This window comes from Mustela nigripes, chromosome 2 (genome assembly GCF_022355385.1).
Source record: "Mustela nigripes isolate SB6536 chromosome 2, MUSNIG.SB6536, whole genome shotgun sequence".
Classification (NCBI taxonomy): Eukaryota; Metazoa; Chordata; class Mammalia; order Carnivora; family Mustelidae; genus Mustela; species Mustela nigripes.
The window spans coordinates 5452602-5474494 of record NC_081558.1 but is presented as its reverse complement, the minus strand read 5'-3'; the positions used below and the strand labels follow the sequence as shown (position 1 = coordinate 5474494).

The window sequence follows — 21893 nt, the reverse complement described above, 5'->3', positions numbered from 1 at the left end:
TCAGTCTCACCGGTCGCCGGCTAAGACGTGGGGACTCCGAGGGCGAGGACAGAGGGCAGTCACAACTGGTAAGGCAGGCAGGCGGGGAGGGCCGAATGGTGACCAGCTGTCTGTGTCCAGGGGTTTCTCCACAACTCACGCCCGAGTGGGAAGGTTTGCTGGGCTCTGGTGCCACCCAGCGTCGGGTCCCACACTTTCCCAAACCTACAGCTCAGCTATGGGCAGATGCCAGGGAGCTCGAGGAGAAGCTGCAGCTGAGTAGTCCCAGGCCAGCCATGTGCCGGGCATCACAGCCCCGGCCAAGGCTCCAGGGCTGCCCTTGGCGGTGGCCCATGGTGGTGGCAGCAGCAGCTGAAGTAGGCGGGGGGAGGGGGCGGTTAGGGGGAGGAAGTACAGGTTACTAAGAAAGACATTGAGGGTCACAGAGAGGTGTCCCCTCTCCCTGGTGAAACATTCAAGTGGTGACAGCGACCACCACCGGCATGCCACGGGAGGGGCTCAGCCTAAGAGGGGAGGGGCTGTGGGTTCCCAGGAGGCCCCCAGAGAAGCAAAGGCTGAGGGATGGAGTAGAAGGAGCCTTGTCCTTTCCCTACAGGAGGGGCAGGCGGAGGCCCAGAGAAGAGAACCAAGGCGCCCACCCTTACCCGCCCACGTGCCATGCTAGGGGGCAGCCACTGAGTGCTGGGCACTGCTCTGGGCACAGAGATAGAGCGGTGAGCCTCGCTTTCCTCCTCCAGTTGGTGGAGGGCGACAACAAGCAGGTATAAAACACTAGGCCTTTAGCCACATGTTGCAGAATTCCACGGGTGCCTGCTGAACTCAGGCCCTCTGGGAGGTAATGAGACGTGGAACCTAGCAGTCTAACCCAGTTTTGCCGCTTTCCTAAAACACAAAAAAACCCCAATAAAACCCTTTACTTTTTAGATTTAAAGTTACAAAGATAATACAGAGAGTTCCTATAGAGCTACACCCCATTTCCCCTGGTGGTAACATCTGCCGCCAGAAGGGGACAGTTGTTACAACTCAGGAACGAGGACTGATATGTGGCTAACTAACCACACTTGATTCAGATGGCCTCTGTTTTCCCCTAATGGCGCTTTCTGTCCCAGGAGGCCATCAAGGATCCCACAGGACATGTAGCCGTCAGATCCCTGTAGGCTGCTCTTGGCCGGGATGGCTTCTCGGACTTCCCTTGCTTTTGATGACCCTGAGCGTTTCAAGGAGGGCTGGTCAGGAATGTCATGAAGTCTCCTGCAGCTTGGGTCCGTCGGATGTGTTCCATGGTGAGGCTGGGCTGTTGCGTCTTGTGAGGAAGACGGCGGAGTGAAGTGCCCTCCTGACACCCTATGGGCGGGTGCACTGTCCCCATAACTTACCACTGCTAACGCTGGCCCGGATCCCCTGGCCGAGGCCGTGGGTTTGCCAGGTTTCCTCACTGTCAAGTCCCCCCTCGCCCCACACTGCAGGTTGCGGAAGGCAGTGTACAGCCCACACCAAAGGAGTGCCTTGGGGAGATGTACTCTCCCTCCTTCGGGGCAGAGTAGCTACATTAACTGTCCACAGTTCTGCACGGGCCACTTTCTTTTTTAAAGAAACAAATCCCAAACCTCACCCTCCACACTCAAACTACTTCTCTTTTTTCTTAAGATTTTATTTCGTATTAAAGAGAGAGAGAGAGCAAGTAAATGAGAGCAAGCAGGGGGTCCGGAGAGGGACAAGACTCCACACTGAGCTTGAAGCCCAGGGCGGGACTTGACCTCAGGACGCTGCGATCATGACCTGAGCTGAAATCAAGAGCTGGACACTTAACCGACTGACCCCCACACGTGCCCCCACACCCAAACTTCGAACGAAACTCCACGGGTCTGAGAGACTTCGCTCTGACCGTGGGCAGTGAGGAACCCGGAGCTGCGTGCCCACCGGGCTGGGGCCCATCTAGTAGGAGAATCAGACTCCAAAGTTCAGAAAACACCGTCACGACTGTGGTCGGCTCCAGGCTGGAACTTTAGGGCCCCCTGCGAACAGTCCAGACTACAATGTCGAAGCTGAGAACGCAGAAGGCCTGTGGTATGGACTCCCGAACTGAAATACACGCTTGCTGGGATTTATCCTCGTAAACAGCTGCTCTCCGATCCCCGCTCTACCCATCTGTCATGGTGCCCAGGCCATGAAGCCCGTTGGCCCAGCCCCCAGAGGGGCTCTTCTGCCTCTCTGGTGCACACAACCGGTGCTCGGGTCTTCCTGTATTTCTGCTCTTTCCACAAGGCCAATCCCAGTCCTGGACCACCTGTCTCCTTCACTGGTGGCACAGGTGGCCTAAGCCCAGGCTGCGCTCCTGTGTCTCAGCCGCAGGTGGCCCCTGGCAGCATATAAACCTGGGTCCTACCTGGGCCCACTGCCTGATTCCTTGCCTCCCTGGTGCTTGGTGGCCCTGGCCGGGCTCCTAGGGTGGTCACTGCAGAATGTCAGCTCTGCCCTCACTGGAGCCACAACTCTCAGTGCCACTCCACAGACAGGTGCCTCCTCCTCCAGGATGTGATGACAACAGCAAATTTTCTTTCTCCCCAACGGTCCCTCCTCAAGCTCCTAGTCTTCTGCCCATCCCATTGAGATGGCCCCCAAGGGTTCTGCCTCTGGCTCTTGTCTCAGTTATACATTCTTCCTGAGTGGCCTCCTTGAGCATCATGTACCCACACCTGCCAGTATCACCCAGGAAGTCACACACTTCCAGACTGCCACTGCCTCCTTTCCCAGGCTTGCTCTCCCTCCCCCTCGATGAGCCAACAAGTATTAACCGAGCAGCTACTGGGTGTCAGGACCCATGCCAGGCTGGCCAGGGGGTTCGATGATGATCATGAAGGACAGCTTGTGCCTCAACGAATGTCCCATTCCAGTGGGCAAGCTGGGTGACGAACCAGCACGGAAGCAATGAACAAAACCGCCACCAAGGTGGTATGAGGACAGTCCCCACTGTGGTTGACAGGGACTGATGGGACAGGGCCGGGGTCGACAGGGCAGCTAGGAATGCCCTCTGAGGAGCCGATGATTGCAGGAAAACCCTGGGATGGCTGCTGACAAGCAGTCCAGGCGGAAGAGCAAGTGCCAAGTGTCTGAGGCAGAGGAGACGTTAGTGTGTTCCAGGAAATGCAAGGCGACCAGCACAGTTGAACAAAACCAGCTGGGAAATGGCCCAGAGGTGGCTGCTGGGTGGAGTGGGGCCGGGCCGCCGGGCCCAGGAGTGAGACCAGGTGTGGATGCACAGGCCGGGGCAGCAGCAGGAGGACCCACCAAGAGGACCCGCAGATCGGCTGCTGGAGGAGGGAGCTCAGAGGAGGCCGAGTTTCCCTAAGTGCCACGCAGTAGCTCCCCACCAGCATGCCCAAGCCGCGCCTTCTGGGGCCTGCAGCTGCGTGGGGCGTATCTTTGCACACCCCGTTCTGGGTCTGGCCCTGTCCTCCTGGAGTCTATTCAACCCTCTGTGGTGGGCACCTGCGTAGAGTGGGAGGGCAGGCAGCTGAGGAATGAAGGGGAGCCCCTGGTTTGCACCCACATGAGGCCACACACGGAAATGCCAAGTCCCGGCCTCCACCCAGCTGCTGCCCATAAGGCACCGTGTTCAACTCTGGCTGCTTGCTGGAATCACCAGGGCAGCTTCTAAAAACGATCACTGCCCGGGCCATAACCCGAACCAATGACAGCGGTGTGGGGGTGTGTGCAGAAGGAGGGGAGGTGGCATCAGTTGTTGTGAGAGCTCCCCAGCGACTGCAATGAGGAGTTGAGAGCTGCTGCTGGAAGGGAATGAGGAGAGTGGAGCCCTCCAACAGCACAGAAGCCTGTTGGCGTGGCTCAGAGCAGGCGCCTGGGGGAAGGCCCTCACCTCCCCAAGCAGCCCCCACGTTACTGCGTCTCTAACAGGGTCTGTAAGCCATGCCGGGCAATGCCGCAGCTCCCAAGGCCTGCCTCAGCCTGAGGATCCCAGATGTCAGGCAGGCAGACTTCCAGTCTCCCTATAGATGATTCTCCCATCCCTTAGAGGTAATGAGCGGTAATGAGCCTGCCAGGATCCCGGCCACGAAGGCGGATCAGGGGCAGCCCCCTCTCATTCAGGGCACTGGAAGACGAGCCCTGATGGAGGAAAGTCTGAGGTCTGGTCGGGGAACAGGGGTGCTCAGAGGCAGTGCTTGGGCCGGGTACGTACCCTGCACAGGCTGCTGGGGCTTAAGGAGGGCAGGACCTGCCTGGAGTCCATGCTGGCAGGTGAGGGCAACCAGAAGCCCATGATGGGAGATCTGGAGAAGAGGGGAGCAGGTAGGTGATGAGTGAGTGAGAGAGAGAGAGCGTGCACACAGGTAGGGATGAAGCATGAATCAACTCAGGCTAAGGCCAACGGGCGTCCTAGAGGCCAGCGCTCCCCCCGGTTCCCGCTGCCCCCAGCTCTCGCTCCCCACCTTGCAGGTAGAGCTCCTCGACTCTGACTTCCTCTGCACCAGCACAGTAACCTCCAGGAAGGTTAAATCAGATGTGCGGAAACCCTGGCCTGGCTGATTCAGGGGGGCCTGGGTGGGGCCTGGGACGTGTGCGTCTCCGAGGGGCCGCTGCGGGTCGGCGGCCCGTACTCCGACAGCCGCTGCCTGGAGGAGACCCAGACTGCCTCCTTGCAAAGTACTGCCTGTGTCCGGCCCGGCGGCCTCAGAACCACTGCTCTTCCAGTTCCAAACACTGCCCTCTCTCTAGACAAGGTCAAAAGCAAGAAATGATGCCCCGGCATCTCCTATTACACTCGCCGACCCGAGTGGCCAGAGCGGCCAGAGCAGCCAGACGCTACGTCTCTCAAACCGACCCGGGGCGGGCGGCTGGGGGAGGGAGCACCTGTGGCCAAGGCCTCCCCTGCAGCGTGAGAGGGGAGGGAGGGGCAAATTCTGCCTGTAAATGTCCGTGGGGGCTCCAGGGAGGGCTGCCCAGGGGAGAGAGGCTGGGTCTTAGCGGAGGCAGAGGGGTGACTGAATTAAAGAGACAATAAATAAGACACAGCAAATGCCCCCAAAAGAAAAAACGGGCAAAGGACAAGAAGGTTATTTCATAAACGAAGAGTGCGAACAGCCAGCAAAGACACGAAACCAGATGAACGTCATTAAAAAGTGAATGACGACCCGAGTCGGGTGTCATTTTTCACTTAGGCTGGGCGAGATGAGAGCCCCCCACCCTCCCAGCCTAGGGGATGGTGGGGCAGAGCAGAACGAGAGTAAACTGGTGATGGCTTTGAGTTGGTACATGCTGTCCCCTCTACGGGCTCACCTCCAGGAGGACCTCCAACGGCAACCACTGAGGAGCGCAGACACGCACCAGGACGCGAGGGGTTTCCATCAACACGCAATATGGTTCTATCCTGTTGTACGCTCAGGAGCGCCATACGACAGGGCCCCGTGTAACTGTTCTGGTGAGGTAGTTATGCTCAGTGACAGAAAAACATTCACAGGTACAGAAAGCAAAGGTTCTCACACAGCTTGGGTGGCGCGAGCCCGTTTTTCTGAAAGCGCACACTTGCTCATCACCACAAGCATGGAAAGAAACAGGTCCGGAAGGACACGAACTACAAAGCTAACAGGATTTGGGGTAATTTAAACTTTTTTCCCTCATGTTTTCCTCGTCTTGCCTCATGTTGTTTTTCTAGAAGAAACAAAGGTCAGGCTGGCTTGGTGTGGAAGGGCTTTCCTGTAGAGGGAACAGTACTCACAAAATCACAAGACTGTAAGAGCCAGGGCATGCTGGGAAATGACAAGCAGCTCAGTCGGGCCTGAGAAGAGGGTGAGTGGACAGCCGAGTGGCTGGGGAGGAGGAGGACAGGTCCCCGAGGAGACCTGGGAGCTGCAGGCGGGGTGTGGGCTTTGGCAGGGCAGTGCAGGAGGGCAGAGGCTGATTCCTGGGCCATATGGCGTCTGCAGAGGACCGGACACCAGTCCAGAAAGCGGGGCAGGGCTGCACGGCAGGGCTAGCTAGAATTGTGGATGAACATGCAGCAACAAATGCATGTCCCCAACACAGGCACTGGGGCCTGGCAGCCAGAAACACCCTGAATCTTGAGGCCAGCCCGTCAAACCTTCCCAGCATCCTAGCCACCATACGGTCCTCACTCCTCCTATCGCCCATGACTGGCCAATGGTTGGCACTCGGTACATATTTGTTGAGCAAATGAATGGCCGAGCTGATTAGCATTTCCCCCTTCACTAGATGTACTCATTCATTCATTCAGCAGGCACTGATTATGACTGTATCTAAGGAGCTAACAGGGTCCCTGCCTTTGAAAACCATATGGACCTCCTGGACCAGAAAGTTCTAACTTAGTGCAGTGTGGAAACCCATCCCGCCAGCTGCGCAGTTGCTATGGCAACCCAGACAAGGAGCATCCAACGCTGACACAGCTGGGCCAGGAAAGGTGACCTGAAGTAAGCAGGGCCCGGGAACTGACAGTGATGGGGGCACAAGCAGACTGTTTCGATTCCTTTGCCACAGTGAAGAGAGCCTTCTGGAGGAAACATGGGTGGCTGGTTAGGAGGCCAGAATGCCAGCGCAGGCAGAAGACAACATGGCCTCATCTGGATCTGTGGCGGGTAGTGGGGCAGGGGAAGGGGTGGAAGGAAAGGGATGGAAGCATCCAGAAGAAGGAGTGCCAGCCAGAGACACACATCAAAAGTCATGCTTAGATTTCTGACTGGAGTCACTGAGTGAACACTGGGGCCACCTGGTAAGATGCAGAAGCTGGGGAAAGGCTGGGGAAAGACTGAAGGTGAGGGGTGGAGGGGTCTGAAGGTTGGGAGAACATTCTTGTTGAAGCACAGGGGGAAGCAGCAGCTTGGGAATAACCCTAAGGACCGTCTAAGTTAATGGCCAGGAAAGAGCTGCAAGAGGGAAAGCAAGGCCTCGGGGCTGGGAGAAAGCCAGGTAGGTAGTTCATGGAAGCCCAGGAGGAGGGGAAGCTTCCAGAAGGAAGAGAAGACAATCAACTGATGGCTCTGTGAATGGGAGGGGAGGGAGGACAAAAGCTAGAGCAGCGAGGAAGGATACTGGCGACACCTGGCAACGTCTACGGGCATTTTTTTTTTTAGTTGACACGACCTGGAAGATGCCACTGGCATCTAGCAAGTGGAAGGGATGCCGCTCCACATTCCGCAACGTAAGACGCAACCTCTGCCCCCAAGAATTGTCCAGTCCCAAGTGTCTTGAGTGGAGACACTCTGAGCTGGAGGGTCAGGAACCTCAGCAAGGATTCTTTTCAAGTGAACAGACGTGAGCGTGTCTGATCGCGGAGAGACCTGGGCAAGCAGGTGCTCGTCTAGCCTGAGGTTCCCAGGACGTGGAGACGGCTGTTATTTTCCCAGCGAGGTGGGAGGCAATCGCTAGCCCAGGGTGAAGGGTGCAGACGCGGCTGCTGTGAGGGCCGGGGATGCCTGTGTTGTAGGCTGAGCTCCGCTGGGAAGGGGCTTTGAGAGGGCATCCATCTATCTGCCTGGACGCAAGACTCTCTCCAGGATGGGCTTCGTTAGCCCGGCTAGGAGGGAGCAGCTGGACGAACATTTCCCTGCCTGGGGTTTCACCAGAGCAGCCTAACAGGGGACAGAGGGGCCGCGCAGCGGGCGAGGTTTCCGCACACCAGCGGCAGGAGGGGAGAAGCAGATGCAGTGCGCCTCTTGTGAAGGCAGGCTGTTTTCAATTTAAAGAACTGCTAGCAAGACGCAGAGCTGAGATGGAGCCTGCGGCCACAGACTCCATAACACTTCGTACGTTACACTTATCTGGCCTGAAGAGGAGGAAAAGTTTATCTCTGAACTGAAATAATTTCCAAATTACACTTTGTTGCTTTTACCCCATTCCCGAAACCAGTTCTCTCTGGACTGATCTTGCCAAATCTAGGTGTTCCTATCATCAGAGCTCACATTCCTTTGAAACCACAACAAGTGAACAAAGAGTCAGGTACCGTGAGAATGCTGGCAAAATTGGACTGTAATGTTCAGGAATATCCATGGGGCTAAAACTTCCCTCCCGTCAGAACATAAGAGGAGAAAGGCAAGACTTGTTAGTAGCATAGGAGAATTTTAAAACACTTCTGAACAAGGACTCTTATGCAGATGGTCTCCCGAAACAGGAGAAAGATAATGGCTTCTAGAAATTCTAACACCGTTAAAATTTGTGTATTATCTACAATTCCTGGTTAGAAGATGTTTATTAAATCACAGACTCAGAACTGGAAGAGTCCTTAAAAAACTTCTGAAGTCAGTGCCCCCTCTGATGAACTGATTCCCTACACAGAAGTCAGCTGGCCTCGACAGGACGCAGCCCAGAGACAGGCAACTTCAGGATCCTGGCAAAAGCTGAGAATCAATGAAGTTAAGACGATGGGTACATAGGGCTTAATATATTACTTTCATGCAGATCAGAATACAAGATATTATCTTATTTCCATAATAAAGTTTTTCTTGTGGGTTTTTTGTTGTTTGTTTTTTTAACTTTTAAAATAGTTTTCAGTGCAGAGAACCAGTCTCACAACCCAGGGTGGCAGCCAGAGCCCTCTTTGGTGGGTGGCGGTCGGGGGGCATTTGCCCATTTCTCAGCTCACCGGAGCAGAGAGGAGGGACGAGAATGGGGCGGGGCGGGGGTGCATAAGGGTAGACAGGACGGGAGCAGGAGACAGGAGGAGGAGGGGACAGCTCCTTAGAAGCGATGTTCCTCCTAGGGACAGAAGGAAGGAAGTGCTTCGTAGCACCTGATCTTTCCATGTTTTCCTCCTTGTAACCACACTCTCGGGGCGGAGGTTGCGCCGTAAGGACAGCCTTCCCAGGTGTCTGCAAACCCTTATGAGGCAGGTAAGCACTAGGACGTAGGAGCCATCCTCACTTTAGGTGTGGGGACACTGAGGTTTAAAGGTCGCAAGTGGAGGCAGTGGAGAGTGGGGCTCTCAGGCGGCATCCAATCAGACAGCCTGCCTGTCGATCCACGGGGAGCCCCGCTCTCACCCCCAAGAGTTCAAGCTCCGCATGTGTCCGATGTCCCAGCTGATGGTGTGATGGCAAGCAGCACAGGGACACTCTGTGTTCTGCCACGGGCCTGGCTGCGCACGCGGACCCAGGAAGACAGGGAAGGACCTGCCTGGACCAGAGTCCCTTCGGCGCATGGGGCCGAGCCAGGCCGGCTGTCCCGCACGTGGTCTGCGCTCTTCCAGCGGTCAGGGCTGTCCCCATTTCTGGTGTCCCCTCGTCTTCCCACCCTCCCACCATCTCGCTGTGCACATGCTCTGTCTCGGGAGGAGCTTTTCCTTTTTTGGAAACCGATGTCCAATCTGCCACCAGGGCGGTGGCTCTTCTGCCCTAAGGAACCGTGGGCACAGAAGCCGGTGCTTAGTGGGACCCCCCAAGTCCCCCCTACGAACCCTCTCCGTTTCTTTACCTGCTACTTTATCTCGAATGAGTTTTGCAGACTCGACTTCCCCGATACTGCTGAACAGACTCCGCAGCTCATCCTGGGTCATGTTCTGAGGGAGGTAGTTGACAATTAAATTCGTTCTCCCGATATCATCCCTGCAGTCTTCGGCCATGTGGTCTTCATAACCATTAGACATTGTATTTTTTAAAAATCTGTAGAGGGGGGAGAAAAACCAAGTAAATTCCACACGTCCATACTGCACATTATGGCAAAACGAATGACTGGCACTTAGGGTTTTTTCTTTTCAACACTGCTCAAGTTCAACTTGACATAAAAACCCGCACGTGGAGGTTTACGGAGGCCTAATTCATAACTGCCCCGTGGCTGGAAGCAGCCGGCATGCCCTTCAGTAGGCGAAGGAAGGAACAAACTGCTACTGTCCGCGGCCTGCACACAATGGACCGTTATTTGGTGACAGGAGGAAATGAGCTCTGGAGCCAGAGACTGGGGGAGGCCTTAACTGTGTATTGTTAAGTCTGAAAGGCGACACACCAGGCGACCCCGGTTATAGGACATCGTGGAAGAGATGAAACCCAGAACAGGTAAGAAGACCAGTGGCTGTCAGGGCTCAGAAGGAAGGGCGGGAGGCGGAGAGGAGCGCAGAGGACTCCGTGCAGTGCAGCTCTCTGGGTTGTCTGGTCCTGGTGCATACAGGTGAGCACGCATCCAGGCGAAACACACCGAAGGTGCACACGGAGACCGAACCCGAAGGCAAACTATGTTCGTGGAGTCTAGCAAAACGCCGCACCGACACACGATGTCGGTGTCAAAGGGAAGATTCTGACGGACGCCCGCTCTGTACTTCCTTCACAGTCTTTCTGTAAACCTGAAACGGCTCTAAAACAACAGCCGTCTCTTCTTACTAGGGTGCTTCAAAAACGCTACGAACGGGGGCGCCTGGCCGGCTCAGTCGGTGGAGTGTGCGACTCTGGATCTCAGGGTCCTGCGTTCAGGCCCCACGCTGGGTGCGGAGCTGACTTAAAAATAAAACACCGACAACCAATTCCAGCACCATCATTCAAGCTCCTGCGAAAAGCGTTCGGGTTGTCTCGAGAGCTTTCCAAAGCTTCCCGATCGCCTCCTCACATCTCCGCACGCGCCACCGTGCAGCTGGGTACTGAGGAGGCCGCCATGTGCACCTGAGCACAGCGACTCTGGTGCCCCGTCTCTGTCCTCACGCAGGGAGACCATGGGTCCCTCCATCCCTCTATCCCCAAGGCCATGGCGACGGAGCTGGTGAAGAGGTCAGGGTTTCTCTACCAGTTGGGGGAACGTGGTCTTCAAAGCTTGCAGGCTCTGGAATGCCCTTAGCCACCCGCAGAGGTCTTTGCTCTCAGTGGTGAACACCACGGCACAGTGACGGCTTCAAGGGGAGTCCGGATCAGCGCGGCCGAGAGCGTCGGGACCGCTCTTCTGAAAACACAACTCGTGCTGGGCTTGCTCGCAAGTCCTGCCGTGCCCGGCCACGTCATCTAAGATGTCCCACGTCCCTGCCTCTAAATATGCAGGCACTCACCCCCATGGGGCTGAAGTGTCATCAGCGGAAAAAGGCCCCGCGGCCCACCAGCCGGGAGGTCTCCAGGGCAGCCCACCCCTCTCTCCGGATCCCTCTGCCCAGCCCCGCTCTTATGCTTGAAAACCCAGTGCCCGCCGTCAGGAGCACTGAGCCTTCTTTAAAAATAGCCTTGCCAGTGGTTATATAAAAACCTGAACACAGCTCCCACCTCCCCCCTGAGTCAGCACTGGGAGAGGACTTAGGTGTGGTTTTGGGTTTGGGTTTTTCTTCCCCTGCTGGAAACAGGTGGGACTTCTCTCCTTCCTGCCTCCTGATTTGCTTCGGACTGTACACAACGTGTGAAGTTAGTGCACTCTCCCAGTATTTCTTTTATTTACCTGCAAATGTTCTATGCTCCCTGTTCTTTATAAAATAGGTTAGCATCTAAAGCCATAAAAGAAATACTGGGAAGTCAGATTTCCTAGGATTAAGAAGTTCTGTGTGGCAAGAGGCACCACACGCAGACAAGCAGTGGACTTGGGAGAAAATGCTCGCTACCTACGACATTATTTAGTGGTTCTTGGCGTGGGTGATTCGGCTCTCCAGGGGACACCGGGCTGTGTCTGGAGACATTTCTGGTTACCACAACTGCGGGTGGTGATGTGCCACTGGAACCTAGTGGGGAGGCCGGCGGTGCCACAAGGTCCCGGATAGTCCCCACAACCAAGAACTGTCCAGCCCCCAATGTCAACACTCCCAACGCTTAGACCACTTGATTCTAAGCATCTACAAACTCACCAGAAAGAAGACACATCATTAACAGAGAAGGGGACAAAGGACATGAGCCGCAACTATTCAAATGCAATTCAAATGCCAATAAACCAAGAGCCCAAACTCACAGATAATGAGGAAATTGTGAAGTCAAAAGAGATGCCACCTTCTGTCGGTCAGATACAAGACCGCCCAGGATGGACAAAATCTAGCGTTGTAGAGAAGGATAAGGCAGACAGACACCCTGGTACGCCGCTGATACAAGCATGAAACACTACAGGCTTCTGGAGGATGCCCTTGAGTTTCACACCAATGCCCCCTCTGCTTCAGAACCGTCGGACCTGTTCTCCAGAAGTAATCACACACGTGCGGGGAAGTATGTGTGAGGACCCCAGGACCCCATAGCAGGTACAAGTGAAATGCTGGATATAATCTAAATATGAATTAAATAAACACCAATTTTCAGGAGAAAGCATGATACCACCAGCATTAATGGGCTTAATCATGAAAAACTCCAGAACTCTGTTAACGCATCTGCAGCCTTGAGGCTTTCAGACAGATCATCAGCTCAAACACAAACACACACATTTGCTAAAGCCTGAACCCAAGTGCAAGGGTTAACTCTGAAAAATTAAAATACACATTTGTTCGAAATGTGATTCCAGCTTTTCTCTTCTCCCTTGTTTTTCTTCGCCCTCCCTCTCCTCACCTTTGTTCGGAGTCAGGGACATCCTCTCCCATCTTCTCCCTCCCCCCGCTTTCATGGATGATGAACTGCGCAATAATGACCTCATTCTCATTATTCAGAGTGGGGGGTCTTGCATGCCCGCTAAAAAGATGACTTTCTAAAACAATGGATGGCCCACCACCTGTTTGTATAAATAAAGTTTTATTGGCACACCGCTATTCTCATTTGTTTATGTATTGTCTGTGGCTGCTTTTGCACTACAGTGACAGAGTTGAGTAGTTGTGACAGAGACCAGATGGCCCAAAAAGCTGAAAATATTTACCATCTGGCTCTTCACAGAAAAAGTGTGACGACCTCTGTTCTAAAATATAAAAAAAGAAATTTTCTAAGAGAAAATCTTTGTGACACAGGGTGAGGCAAAGATTTCTGAGATACCACAGCAAAAGTACAATTCATTTTTTTAAAAATTGAAGAACTGGATACCATCACAATGTAAAACTTTTGCTCTGCAAAGCTTACAGGCTACAGAGAAGAAGAAAGTATTTGCAAATCACATATCTGAAAAAGGACTTGCATTCCGAACATATATTAACTCTCAAAACTTAGTAAGAAGACAACCTAATTTTAAAGATGACAAAAGACACGAACAAACAATGCACCAAAAAAGATATACGGATGGCAAACAGACACATGAAAAGACGTTCGACATTATTAGTTATTATGGAAGTGCAGATTAAAACTGCGTTAAGATACCGTTACCCATCTGGAATGAGAATCGAGACAACGCCACCCATTTAGAACGGTTAAACCAAAATAAAACAAAAGCAGGCAGGCGACAACAAAACAGACGTTATCAAGGATATGGAGAAACCAGAATTTTCATGCATAGCTGGTAGAAATGTAAAAATGTTAAAGTCGCTTTAGTTTTTAATTTTTTAAAATTTTATTTATTTATTCGCCAGAGCACAAGCAGGGAGAATGGCAGGCAGAGGGAGCGGGAAAAGCAGGCTCCCCGCAGAGCAGGGGGCACCCAACGTAGAACTCGATCCCAGGACCCCGGGATCACGAACTGAGCGGAAGGCAGCCGCCCAACTGAGCTACTCAGGTGTCCCTTAAAGTAGCTTTAGAAGACGTAAGGGCAGTTTCTGAAACATACGCTTTCCAAGACCCAGCAATTCTACATTAGTAGTCATACAAGAGAAGTGCAAAGCTACGCTCGTATAAAAACCACACGCCAAGCGTTCACAGCGGCTTTACTCAGTCACACCTGAAACTGCAGCAGCCCAGATGCCCTTCGAGCCATCAGCGGCCAGGCTAGGGAAGGCCATGCAATGGAGCTCTGCTCCCAGTAAGCAAAGTGCTGCCATCCACGCAACTTGAATCGGTCTCAAATACACTCCACAGAGTAAACGGAACCTGACTCCGAGGCTCCGCAGTGTAAGGGTGTGTCCTGGGAAAAGCAGAACTGCAGGGATGGGCCAGTGGTGGCCAGGGGCGGGGAGCAAGGGGGGCGCTGCGTACACTGGGGGAGCACAAGAGAGCACTTTGTTTCTTGGGGACTGCACCTCCCACACGACTTTACGCATTTGTCAAAACTCAAAGAACCCTACACCAGGATTTCAAGGGAACTCGAAAATAAATTTGAAGATTTGAAAAGTGAGCCTTACTCCACAGCACTCGGGGTCCTCCTGATGCCCCCTGGAAGGCTGAGCAGCCTCTGCGGACCCAGTTCTTAGGACGACTGCCCATGACGGAGAAACCCAAATCCCAAACAGAGCACAGCTTCTCAAAGCTTCAGGGCTGCACCGCCCTGCTCTCTGTGTTCCTCCCCTGACCTTTCCAAATCCATGTCCCTAATTCCTGGCCAAGCCAGCTTCTGTCAAGCACCAACCACAGCTGGGCCTTTGTCTCTCCCCAACAATCAGTGACTTCCAAGTTGTAGCTACTTCTGGCCGCCCCTTGGCTTGTCCGGCTGTCTCCTCTTGCTCGGGGCCTCTCCAGGGAGACGTCTCCAGGTCAGCACATTCGGAGGCCCCTGTCCATGGCGGCCCCGCCCACTGAGGCTCAGAGGCTTCGGTACTGTGCTCATGGTCAGGGTCAGCCATGGCACAGTTCACAGTGGCAGCGCGGGGCCTCCAACTGTCGCTACAGAACAGCCCCCACTTCGCAACGTGGCCCTTCGCTCCAGCTTCTTCCCTAGAGGGCGGCAGACCTCCCTATCTCCGTGCCTCTGTTCTGGCTGCTCCCTTTACGGAGACTGTCCGCTCTCTCCATCACCTCCTCACTCATCTGTGAAACGTCCCCCCGGACAATAGGTTGCTCCAGTTCCCTGAGCCCACACGCCATTTAGCCCAAAACTTTACAGATGCACGAATCACTCTAACTCCTAATTATTTGCTTTTCACCCCATCGGCCGGTGAGGTCGGGGATGGACAGACACCAGGTCTCAGAGTCACCTGGGAATCGTGTATATTTGCCACTTCACGTTAAAGGGCAACTGAAAATTGTACTAACAGTCTTAATATATTCGGTACCTTACTTTTTTTTTTTTTAAAGATTGACTTACCTATTTTAGAGTGAGAATGCAAGAGCAAACAGGCGAGAGGCAGAAGGGGCGGGAGAGGGACAAGCAGACTCCACGCTGAGCACGGATCCCAACGGGGGGCTCGGCCCCACGACCGTGAGATCACAGCCTGAGCTGAAACCCAGAGTCAGACGCTCCACCGACTGAGCCACCTAGGCGCCCCAGTACCTGACTTTTACTTACTACTCGTCCCATCTGATAGAATCAGACTCCATTGTAGAGGGCAAACAGGGAAACTTAGTTTAGCAAAGCAATTCCTGCTGAGCTGGAAACACTTCCAGTAACTGCATGTCCCATGGAGAAGCCCTGTTTGGATGATCTCTGAGGGTTTTCAGCCCCATTGCACTATTTTCAACAATCCTGGTTGTCTGTGAGACTTCAGCAATGCTGTTCCCATCAGTAGTATTACCACTATGCACATAGGGAAGACATATGTGTACAAAGGACGCAAAAACTTACACAGGTAATATACATGTAAAGCACCAAGACCAGTTCCCATTAGACACCCCTGAGAATCTGTCTCATTTGATATTCACACAGCAGCCCTGCTGAATTACTCAAGCCGGAGCAAAACTAGAACAGTCAAATATGTCCTCAGGCTCAATCTTGACACTTCACACATCACATGATGGGGCTTGGACTCAATTATTGCTAAGGTCCCTTCCAGATGTAAAATTCTGAGTTCTCCAAGGTAAAAGCCTCAGGAATGTCAGGTCACCCAGGAAACACCTGAGGGTGCCAGAGACAAAGTGAAATGTCCCCGCTGACCCAGTTCTAAGCGCTATGCCAGGCGAGGGCTTCAGTGAACACAGCAACCCCCGGCGCGGAGAGCCGCCGGCCCCACCGGCCCCAGCTACGTCACAGCAATTCAGTATCCACCAGGCTGAAAAGCTTCGGGTAGAAGCACATCCGGTGTAGCCAGTGTGTGGCCCAGTCCGAGTGCTGCGCAGGCCTGCGGGGACACGACTGGCTCCACAGCCTTGTGAAAGAGTTCTCGCTCCTTCCTGGCTGGTCAAGGCCACTCCAGGGCTCTTGCAGAGAACCAGAGCAACAAGGCACGGCAAACTCCCGGGATGCGGAGTCTGACAGACCTGCGCCTCAATACTACCCTACTGCTGATCAGCTGACTGTAAGGCACTTCCTTTCCTGAAGCCTCAGTCTCCTCGTCTGTGAAATGGGGAGGGTACACCTGCTTCGCAGTGCCCAGCACAGCTCCTGACCCTTGGCAAGTGGCCACTTCACCTGCCTCCAGGTCTACGAAGGAACGCTTTGACTCTTTGCCCCGGAACCCTGGAAATGATCCAAACTGCTGATGCCATTTCTAATGGGCCTGGGCTCTGTGGGAGTCACAGGGAGTCACACCAGTCAAGGCTCACGGCTGCAGCCTTACCTATGTGGAACACCCTGGCGCTGTCTAGGCTCACTCACCATCAACTGCACACACCAGCTTGGATGGGTCATCTGGCTTCTCACTCTGTCCACCAGAGACATGAACCTTACTCCAGCCCTGTGCCCTTCCTCTGACTTCACTTACAAAATGGAGTATGCCTCCCTGACCTCCCCGTCTCCAACTGCAGGCACCCTCAAGTCCTCCCCTCCTGCCCTTGTCCCCCTCTTCAAGCCTCTTCTCCCCCTGAGTTACTTTCCCTGGTGGCAGGACACATTTGTCCTCCAAGCCACCTCTCTCCCTCCCTCATACCTAAACAGGCATCAAAATCTGCCAGTTGCACATCGGCAATGGATCTCCTTCTCCCCCATCTCTCTGCCACTATTCTGGTTTGGGTCCCTTTATCTCTAACCTAGACAGAGTCCCAAATGGTCTCCCCACCATGGGATTATTTCAAACCCAGTCTCTCCAAACCCAACCAGGCCTTCTCCCTCCAAACCACTCCTCTGCCTTCTGTTTCCTCCCTCTGTGAATCCTTCTTCCAGGAGAGATGTCTTTTTGCTGGGAGGCTGGATCCAGTCACTCCTGAGCCCCCTTCTGGCCCTCCCTCCCCCAGGAAAACAGAGTGCCAACCACATGGCCAGGCACGGAGCAAGGTACTGGGTATATGAGATAAAGGAACAGTCCCAGTCCCGGTCCTCCTGTTCAGGCCATCACCAGGCCACCTTGTACCACAAAAGCATCCTGACCAGCCCATCCATTCTTAAGTCTCCCCCAGGAAAACAAACTTCCAAGATCACCTCTCGTCTGTATCCAGAAACCCTCTACCACCTGACCCTGACATACTTTTCTAGACTTATCTCCAAGTTCACCCTCTCAACCCCTCTCTGCCTGCCCCAACCAGTCCACTCGGGCTTCCGGACCGCTTTGTCCCTCCTCTCTTACTCACCCTGGGCCACTGGCCGCACCTTAAAACTCCTGCCCATGCCTCTTCGATCACAACGTTAGGTATGGACACCAGCTCTTTCATCAAACACAGAAACCCAGCACCAGACAATCCTTTCTTTCAACACTTGCAATGCTGTCCCCACCCGCTGCTTATCCTTTTGTTACTTCATATCTGCACAGATCTCTTCTCCCCAGCTCAGGCTGGAAGTTACTCCAAGAGGCCGTTTCTTCCCCTTCTCCCTATTCCCCATGACAATCCACAAGCAGTCATGTTTCACGTTTTCAACCTACAAAAGTGTGACCATCGACTTGGCTAAAACACACAGAGGCCCTGGGTCAAGTGAAACCAACAGTGCTCATGAAAGCGAGTCCCCCCCGCCCCCGCATGTACGGACATGGACAATGCCTTCTGTCCCCTCTCTGCTTCACAGCATATCCACTGCATGCTTTCCTGTGTCTGCATTTCAAACTGCTCCTTCTCTTGCCTTTCCTGTTTCTCTTACTGACCACCGGCCTTCTACTGGTCCCTCAGGCGGAGACCCAGAATCACCCACTGGTGTCCTCTCTTGCTCACTCACATCCCACATCTAAATACCCACAGAGTCCTGTCTCTTACCCCCAACCATGTCTCAAACCCATCCCCCTCTTTCCCTACCACTACAGCTCCGGGTCACAGCTGCAGCTTTTCCTACATAGAGCAAAGCGATCACCTTCTAACTGGTTTGCTGGCCTGCAGCACCGTCCCCCTCCAACTCTGCTCTAACTCCCTAACCCTTCACTTCGTGGACTAAAATCACCCCTGGCCTGGCCTACAGGACAACCCCCTCTGCACACCAGTCACAGGAGTCCTCTTGCCACTACCTACTTTGCTTTGCTTGCCCCTGAAAGATCAGACCCCAAATGGTTCCTGGAACAAACCAAGATGTTCCCACTTCCATGCTTTTGCATATGCTCTTCCTGTATCCTGCAAAGCTGTTCCCTGTGGTCTGTGCCTGGCTAACCCGCACCTACCCCCCACCATTGCTTGGCCTCCTCCAGGAAGCATTATGTGATCTCTTTTGCCTACCCTGCCTAGGTGAACAGTCTCCTTTTCTGCGCTTACACATCAGCCAGTGCATAACCCTCACCGCACGTGTGGCCAACTCTGCCCACACTGTAATCACCACTGCCTCTGAGCGCCGAGCAGCGGGGCAGGGAGGGTTGGTTAAAGGAGGGAAGCAAGACTCACTTCCCTTCTGTAGGCTGCTTTCCTCTGCTCTTCCCCCGACTTACAGACTCCCGCCGGCCTCGCTGCTTTACTATCGCCACCTAGGGGCAAAAGGCGGCAACTGCACCTCCCTCACCATTCAGCATTTAATTTGGCTCAACTGAATGGGATAAGAACACAGGCGAGGGAAGGAGGGAACGGTTAGCCGTTTCCAGGGCGGGTCAAGGGAGACTGGCAGTCAGGGGAGGTTCCGAACGGTAGGCGAGCTCTGAGCGGGGTCTTGCAGCATGAGGAAAGCATCTGTAGGTGGAGGAGAACTGGGAAGTTCTAGGCCATGTGGACAAAGGGCAGAGACGATGGAGTTTCAGGTCCAGGTGCAGGCGAAATGCAAAAGGGGGGGAGGGTTAGAAGATGCGAGACCTGAGACCCCGAACTTTGAAGTCACCTAAAGAGGGGAAAAAATTAAAATCTGTTCCACAGAGAAAACTTTTAATCAGGAATGATGATCAGACCTGCATTTTAAAAAAGACAACTTTTGCTGGAGTATGAAAGGGCAGAGGCGAGAAGGAAGCAGAGAGCGAGAGAAGCAATAAAGCAAGCAGGGAAGAGTATTTTCATAATTCTCTCGTTTTCCATTTGCTGCGCCATGACCTCAGACTCAGCACATCCAAAGCGAACTCTGCCTCCTCCAAAACCAGTGCTTCAACAGAAACATTTATTTCCACATTTTGAGATGTTTGTGTATCTCAGCCTCTTTGTAGACCCTGAAGTCACAAAATTGTGTAATAAATCCCAGCACAAAGCTTCGCACACAGAAGACGGTGAATGAAAACTGAACGGAATTCCTCTTGGGATTCCCTGGACACTTGTGACCGTAAGAGCGATAAAATCTCATGGTTAAGAGTAAGGATTTTGAGTCAGAGGGCCTGAGTTCAAATCCCACCTCGGCCACCTTATGGTGAGAGACTGGTCATAACAAGTGACCCATCTAAGCCTTGGTTTGTTTGTCCTGAAGATGGAAGTTACAACAGCACCTATCTCAAGGGCTGGAGATAAAGATCTGTAAAGGAACAAGCCGGTAGTAAATCGTCACTAAATACTGGTGATTACTTATGACATTATCTATTCAGTGCTTACCGTGCTCAAGCCATTGCTGGGGGCTTCCCACACCCTTAAATCTGCACAGCAATTTTTCCACTCCATTTTACAGATAAGAAAACTAAGGCTGCCACAGTTGAATTTGTACAAGTTCTCGGGAGCCTTGGATCCCGATGTATCAGAGATGAGGCAGGAGGAACTTTTAAGATCCCTTAGTTCAGTGGTGCTTCTCTTGTGTGTGTGATACTTTTAACAATACCTCAAGACATTTCTGATCTTCACAACTTGGGGCGGGGGTGGGGGGGGGGAGGGAGGAAAGGAAAGAGATCCTGCGGCCATCTAGTGGGATGCTACTCAACATCCTACAATATACAGGACATCTTCTCCACCCCACCCCCACCGCCACCCAGCGTGATCAGACCCAAAATGTCAGTAGTGACCAGGTTATGAAATCTTTCTCCAGTAGGACCATCTTTCCTATTTCCCCACTTCTGGACCACTGACCATACAGATCCTACATGAATACTTTTGGTAAGGGGTGGGGGGTGGTTCTGTCCCTCCCGGGGCAGCGCATGCAAAAGTTCTTCTCCACCTGCCTGCACACAGTAGGTATCAGAACCCATTTTAATAAGCCTAGCAGCAGAAGAGACCGGAAAAGGAAGAGCATCCATCCCCCATTGTTCAATTGCATGCAGGTTGTGTTTTCAACACACACACACACACATATTTTACAAATCCCAACGTCCCACGCCCCAAAAACAGCTTTGTTAGAGATGGCGTTCAAAAAATACATATTTTTCTAAGACTCCCATACATTCGGAAAGGTATGCACACTTCTAAAAGGACCTCCGATCGACCGCGGTTCTCTGACAACGACTACAAAAGAATCTGTAGGATTTCCCCGGGGAGCGAGCCCGTGGGCCGTGACCTCTGCGCGCCGAAGGCGCTCACCCCACTCCCTCGCCTCTGGCTTCGCTCTCCCGCCCCCGGCTCCTCGGCTCCCAGGACTGCTGGGGCCCCGGCCGCGGAGCCCGGCCGCCAGGCGCGTGCCCACGCCGTGGTCCCCCTCGCCCGCCCCTCGCGGCGGCCGAGGAATCCGGCCCGGGGCCTGACGCCGGCGCCCACACCGGCCGGCCCCCGCCCGCCCGCCGCGGCCCGCGCGCGTCCCCTCCCGGCCTGGTGCGGCCTGGGCCTCGGCCGGTGCAGGCCCGCGGGCGCCCGCGGCCGGGCCAGGCGAGCTCAGGCCTGCCGCGGCCTACCCCGTCGGGTGCCGCCGAAGGCCCCCGCCTCACCTGGACACGGGCGGACGGGCCCGGGGCTGCTCCGGGGCGGGCGGGCGGCGGCGGCGCGGCACTAACGGCTCCGCTCGGCCTCGGTAGCGGCGGCGGCGGCAGCGGCGACGGCGACGGCGGCGGCGGCTCCTCCTCAGCGCGCACGACCCGCTCCGGCCCGCGGCCCGGACACGCCCCCCCGGCGCGCGCGCCCATTGGCCGGCGTCCGCCACGGCGCGCTTCTCATTGGCCGACGTGCCTGTCTCGGCGCCCCGGGGCGCGCGGCGGAGGCGGGACTTCCGGCCGGCGCCGCCTGCGAAGGGCTCGGCGGCCGGCGGAGACGCGGGTGGCCGGCGATGGCCGCGGGGAAGGCCGGCTGGGGCTGGGCTCATGGAGGCCGACGGAAGGCGGTGGCCAAAGAACCGCGCCCCTTGCCGAGCGCATGCTGTGTGCCTCGCGCCTGTCTTTCCCGCCGCCGCCGCCTCCCTGCCAGGTAGGAATGGTCAGCGCGCCAGGGCTGTGGGGACGGGACCCGGGTTCGAATCCCGACCCCGACGTTTCCGCACTACGTGCCGTTGGGAAGTGGCTGACGTCACCTCGCCGGGCCTCAGTTTCCTTATCTGGTATGGTGAGGAGGTGGAGCATGGGACGTGGTCTGCCTTACATGAGTGTTGACTGTTGAGCTAGCGGGCTCTCAGAGGCGCATCCTGAGTCAGTCATTAAAATTTTATTGAGCGTCTACTATATGCCAGTCGCTTGTATTGGGCAGCAAACGGGCAAAAACGTTAGTCACAAATGTTAGGTGTATAATTTAAATTTCCTAGGAGCTGTGTTAAAGGAAAGAAAAGTTAAAAAAAAAAAATCCAGGTGATGTTACTATTATTAATGTGCTTTATTTAACAGCGTGTCCAAAATGTTATTTCTATGTGTAATCAATATAAAAGTTATGAGATTTTTTACATTTTTCTGC

General features: G+C 54.3%; 1 protein-coding gene across 2 annotated transcripts in view; it reads right to left on the bottom strand.

Annotated features, from left to right (window-relative positions):
• ELAVL1 (ELAV like RNA binding protein 1) overlaps positions 1-21093 on the bottom strand; it is a 36375-nt gene extending 15282 nt beyond the window's left edge. Inside the window, exons 1-2 of one of the 2 annotated variants that reach the window (XM_059388855.1) lie at positions 20945-21093; positions 9439-9626 (exon numbers count right to left, since the gene is read on the bottom strand). In XM_059388855.1, coding sequence (XP_059244838.1) covers positions 9439-9610 — 172 coding nt within the window. In that variant the 5' untranslated portion in view covers positions 9611-9626; positions 20945-21093. The remainder of the gene's footprint in view (positions 1-9438; positions 9627-20944) is intronic. The other variant, XM_059388854.1, reaches the window with a different exon arrangement.
• Between the last annotated feature and the right edge of the window lie 800 nt (positions 21094-21893).